Source organism: Penaeus japonicus, unplaced genomic scaffold, assembly GCF_977035675.1.
Source record: "Penaeus japonicus unplaced genomic scaffold, GWHDUDI00000001_assembly GWHDUDI00000006, whole genome shotgun sequence".
NCBI classification, from domain to species: Eukaryota; Metazoa; Arthropoda; class Malacostraca; order Decapoda; family Penaeidae; genus Penaeus; species Penaeus japonicus.
The window spans coordinates 46,634,417-46,639,416 of NW_028234408.1; the positions used below are offsets into that span (position 1 = coordinate 46,634,417).

The following is a 5,000-nucleotide window of genomic DNA, read 5'->3' on the forward strand; positions in this document are numbered from 1 at the left end:
AAAAAAAAACAATAATATTGTGGTAATCAACACTCCTAAAAAAATCTATCTTCCTTATATGTATATTCATTTAGCAAAAATATATAGACACTTTTCCTTCTTACAGGAGACATATACTTTGCAACGCAGCCCACTGACCAATCACGAGCCAGGCACCCTGTTGCTTCACCTCTTGCCCTTCATTTGCATACTTGGCCAACCCCACTCTGCGAGGTCCTGCTCTACGCTCACTCGGATGTTTTCCCATCGATGCCGAGCCCAAACTGGAGAGCATTTTTCTGTAGCGTTGTTTTTGGAAAAGAGTTGTTATGAGAAGGAGGGAGAGAATAAAAAATAGTATATCGTTCAATCTTTTTTCTTTATTTTCATGAAATGCCTACAACATATCACAACCTTTATTTGCTTGTTTTATTATTGTTATCATTTTTTAGCAACAATACAACAGCTATCGGAGTATTCAATTCAGGTTGATTGTCTCGTTGTTTTGGTTTACAACACAACAGTGGAAGTCCTTCTTTTCTTTATCACATCTGCTATATTTGGAGGAGCAAATTTATATACATACAGCTTATATGTACAAATATAAAAATTAATTCACAGCTCAAATTGTAATACTTGATATGATGGAGACCTTGCATGATTAATTACAGCACCACCAAGTACTAATAAAATATTTTCATTATAAATATTTCTGATCTTTTTATCCTCACTCACTTTGCAAGATATAAATAAAATCCCATTCACGCAAAAACAAGAAAGAAAAAAACACACAAACTCATTTACAGAATATAAAGCATATCATCTCTTATACCATTTCTTCCCCATTTTGAGCTTTAAATATGCATCAACATTAAGTTCGTTCAGCGTTTCCACTGGGATCCACTTGTTCCTCCGATCATCCTCCGTGAAAGGGTCATTGGTGCGAACATCCACCTGCTCATATTCAGAGGGGAAGGCCAGGCGGACTGCATGCAGGAACATCCTATAGGGGGAAAGATCACGTCGGTTGGAGTACGTGAAATCTCCCACTATGGTGTGTCCCGACTCCGATAAGTGGACCCTGAGCTGGTGGCGGCGGCCGGTGATGGGCTTCAGAAGGAGCTTAGTGGCGGGGTAATCTGGAATGGCAAGAAACACAGAGAGTGAGTGAATGAGGATATGGTGGTGGTGTATGGAATATGTAGTCCCTGATGGGGAACCGTCCCAGGTGACTTGAATTAGTTAAATCAAAATTAGGTTAGGACTGATTTTGAATAGCTATACATCTAGAGAATAATTCACTTCAACATTAGTGTCCTCAGAAAATTTTGTACTATATGAAGGACATATACATCAAACTGCAATTTTCTTTATTTGCCCAATTTCCTACAAAAGTAAAAGGAAGCAAAAAAAATTCACAGTACCCAACAAGTCATTCATTTATTCAAGTTAGAACTAAAATCAATCCATTCTATCATGTCATTGCTTACAGAAGTGAGTTAGAAAAGGCCCAAAGTATATCCTTATAAGAAAAAAAAAATTCCCTGTCAATTATTTATAACCAAATATTAGGAAAGTTAAAAAAATAAAAGAGTGACATTTCTCTAGAAAATGAGAACAGTATCTTATATGGTTTGAATTTGATAACTGCATGAGATATGCTGGAAAAACTACCAATTTTTGGGTGGGTATCTCAGGGTGTATCCTTAAAGCTGGGAAGATGAGTTTGCTTTCCATTTGTTGAGGAAATTTATCGCTAAGGTATGTCCATTTAATTACTTTTTTATTACCTTATTGTGTGGCTAATACTGAAAACTAACTTAACTCCCTTAGGGATGAAGAAGGATGCTGGGATGTGTACCATGACGTGATATGTATTATAGGGATTTCACCGCCCTTTATTCTGTCACTCGCTGACCTTTTAAACCTTTTTGAAAATTGCAAAAGCAGAGTGTTAGTTAAAACCACACATTGTGGAAAATACTTCAAAATAAAAAACAGGATGTACATCCCCTAGAAAATACATTTCTGAAGAAAATGAGACTACAATGATGAATTATGGTGAAAAATTACAACTTTAGCTTTCATCTAAAGAAAAAATCAAGTTGATATATTTTAAATTTCATTTTCCACATTTATTGAAAAGACATCAGCATTTCCCAAGAGGGGGTAAAAAGGCCAAGGTTTATCCCTTAGGAACAAACACCACTGTTCTTACAGAAATGTAACTAAAATATAAATCATACATTTTCTAATGTGTAAAATTGAGCTTTTAAAACATGCTGAATTTTGAGAGAAATATATATGTGAAATTAAAAGCATTTAAAGCAGGGCCCACTCAGTTATCTACAGGGGCAGGTGGAAGTCACCCCACATTTAGTAATCATATCATGTCCCTGCACATGAGGCTACCTGGGGAATGGGACAGTGTATCTGCAGTGCAGAAGTATGAGACAATGCAACAACTACTGTGTCTGGTGAAGCTTTTTGACATTACATAAAAACATTTTTAAAGATTAAATAAACAGCTGAAGAAAGTTTACTGCATGAAACAAATATGTAGCTATCCTTTAATATTGTACTTGGTTTATTATTAGTAAACTCAAACATATTTACATATATGTATAAATAAGTTAGATAGCTGGATATAGTTATATAGATACATAAACAAATACGTTTATATAATCTAATGAACTCCCTTTGCCTGTATTCAAATAATAACATAATAGATATATGATGAACTTTTCCTTTATTAACTCACTGGTCGAGGTTTTTAATCAAAGGTGTACACAGTCGGATGGAGGGTTTACATTGTCTGGCACGGTGCCATCTGCATCTATGACTGACTCTGCCTTTGCAGCAAATCATGCCATTCGCTGTCAATGGGTTAACACAGAAGGGGACAGAGATGATAAAGTGGGTCAAAGTAAACTAATATGGAGACAAGAAGAGATCCTTTCTCTTTTATTGATTTGACCCCCTGGTGCCAAAGTCATGGTATATAAACAGCTATTTGTATGAGTGTTTAATCACTATAGAACTGATTATAATTTGAATACAGGAGTGTAAAGGTTCCCAGATTATCTTAGCCATAAATCACTTTCTAAATTTTGACTATGTCCATGCAATTCCTCCTACTTTCACCTGCCTCCACCACTTTTGTTACCCTTTATTGATAAATGCATGCATCATATTTTCATTATATTCATACAGCTTGTGTTTACTGGCCTTATGATATAATATCACTCATATATGATTATGTATTAAAAATGTCATAAAAACAAAAGCAAAGGAATAATGTCACGTTTTTCACTCTCATTAAATAAGATTAGAGGTGTATCAAGTTTTGGTCATTTCTTTTAAATGTCGTCCATTACTTGCGAATATCATGTGTACAAAGAATGAGGCTCTGAGCTAAGTGAACAAAAGTGAGTGAAAAACTAAACTGGGGGCTGGATGGACTCTCAAGAGATCAGGTAAGTTTCACACTTACGGAACAGTCAACTCCGCTGAAGTGTGCAGCATACATTAATAATATTGGTTAGTCTTGCAATAATATGTTTGACATTTTAATGAAACATATAAAGTCTGACACTTCAGATTCTTTCTTGCACACCCCCAACCCTCAAGCCATAGCCTGGGAACTACTCTGGCTCAAATTGGGAAATGCTGTGGTAGAGCTCAATTAGATATTCTAACAAAGAAATGCTTCTCATCACAGAAACTTATTTTCAAAAGCATGTATGGTCATAATGCTGTTGCATCATTAATTGAAACCTCTAATCATTTATATTGATAATAAGTTAGGTTTCTTCACATGCATCAGCACCTCACATGGACTATATTTGATTACATCAGTCCCCCACAGTTGAGATCATAGTCTTGAGTATGAGCATTGATTAACTTGTCATTCAGAAGAGTTACTGTATATAACAGATTTAAAATGTTGTTGTAATAGGAATTTGTTATGATTACAGTATTTTTGTGTGCATAGATTTCACAATATAATTCATAATACAAATGAAAAAGACAAACATAAATAACACATCCACAATCTTTCCAACCTCTTCCTTAGTTCAAGAACGTGAACTATTGAGAATCTACTTTGTGGAAACCGGTTTGTAAGTATATTTAAGTCTAATTGTTCATTACAGGAAAATAATATTAAGGACAGCAACAGCTCATTTGGCCTCAAATTATTGAATTTCAAAAAACATTCTTTTTTTAGTTCAGTGGCTACAGAATGCACTTACACAATCTCAGACTTGAAATCTGTAAATTGACAAAATCAGGAATGTGTTTTCCTTAAAGATCAGACATTATCATAAATCCTATAATTTATCATTGGCCTAAAAACAAATAAATAAACTAGATCTTCCTCACTGTCTCAATCATTTCTCAAATAAATTTCTTTCTTTTTTCCCTTTTATTTCAGGCCCTTCACCTGGTAATTCCAATATTGTGCTTCAGTGTTATACTTTGATGTAGACTACTACGTATGTTCAAATCAAGCAAAAAAAATAGAGTTTGGTTAATGTCCTGCTTATCAAAAGTTTTTGTGTGTGTGTGTGTGTGTGTGTGTGTGTGTGTGTGTGTGTGTGTGTGTGTGTGTGTGTGTGTGTGTGTGTGTGTGTGTGTGTGTGTGTGTGTGTGTGTGTGTGTGTGTGTGTGTGTGTGTGTGTGTGTGTGTGTGTGTGTGTGTGTGTGTGTGTGTGTGTGTGTGTGTGTGTGTGTGTGTGTGTGTGTGTGTGTGTGTTTAAATGCCTGTACCTCAAAAAATGAAAATGAAAATGAAAGAAATATATATAGATAGATCTTAAAGTATTTTTTCATCCTCAAAAAAGTGTAAAAATATTGTTCACTGCAACAACTTCGAATTGAATTTCAAAAGGAGTTTTTTAATTTTATCTTGTTATTCTCTTATTTACAATTTGACTTATAAAACAAATAATCAAATATGCCCTTTCAGTGACTTGACTCAATGACTTAATCAACAAGAAAAAAGTGGTCACTCTCACTAA

The 5,000-nt window shown here is 34.7% G+C and overlaps 2 protein-coding genes across 9 annotated transcripts in view; one reads left to right on the plus strand and one right to left on the minus strand.

Moving 5' to 3' along the window:
- Positions 1-688, plus strand: part of PIG-Q (phosphatidylinositol glycan anchor biosynthesis class Q) — a 10,663-nt gene extending 9,975 nt beyond the window's left edge. For both annotated transcript variants that reach the window (XM_086538081.1, XM_086538082.1), the window contains exon 8: positions 107-688. In XM_086538081.1, coding sequence (XP_086394207.1) covers positions 107-312 — 206 coding nt within the window. In that variant the 3' untranslated portion in view covers positions 313-688. The remainder of the gene's footprint in view (positions 1-106) is intronic.
- LOC122266500 (pseudouridylate synthase RPUSD1) overlaps positions 340-5,000 on the minus strand; it is a 13,107-nt gene continuing 8,446 nt past the window's right edge. For all 7 annotated transcript variants that reach the window (XM_086538087.1, XM_086538086.1, XM_086538085.1 and 4 more), the window contains one exon: positions 340-1,118. In XM_086538087.1, the coding sequence (XP_086394213.1) occupies positions 799-1,118 (320 nt within the window). In that variant the 3' untranslated portion in view covers positions 340-798. The remainder of the gene's footprint in view (positions 1,119-5,000) is intronic.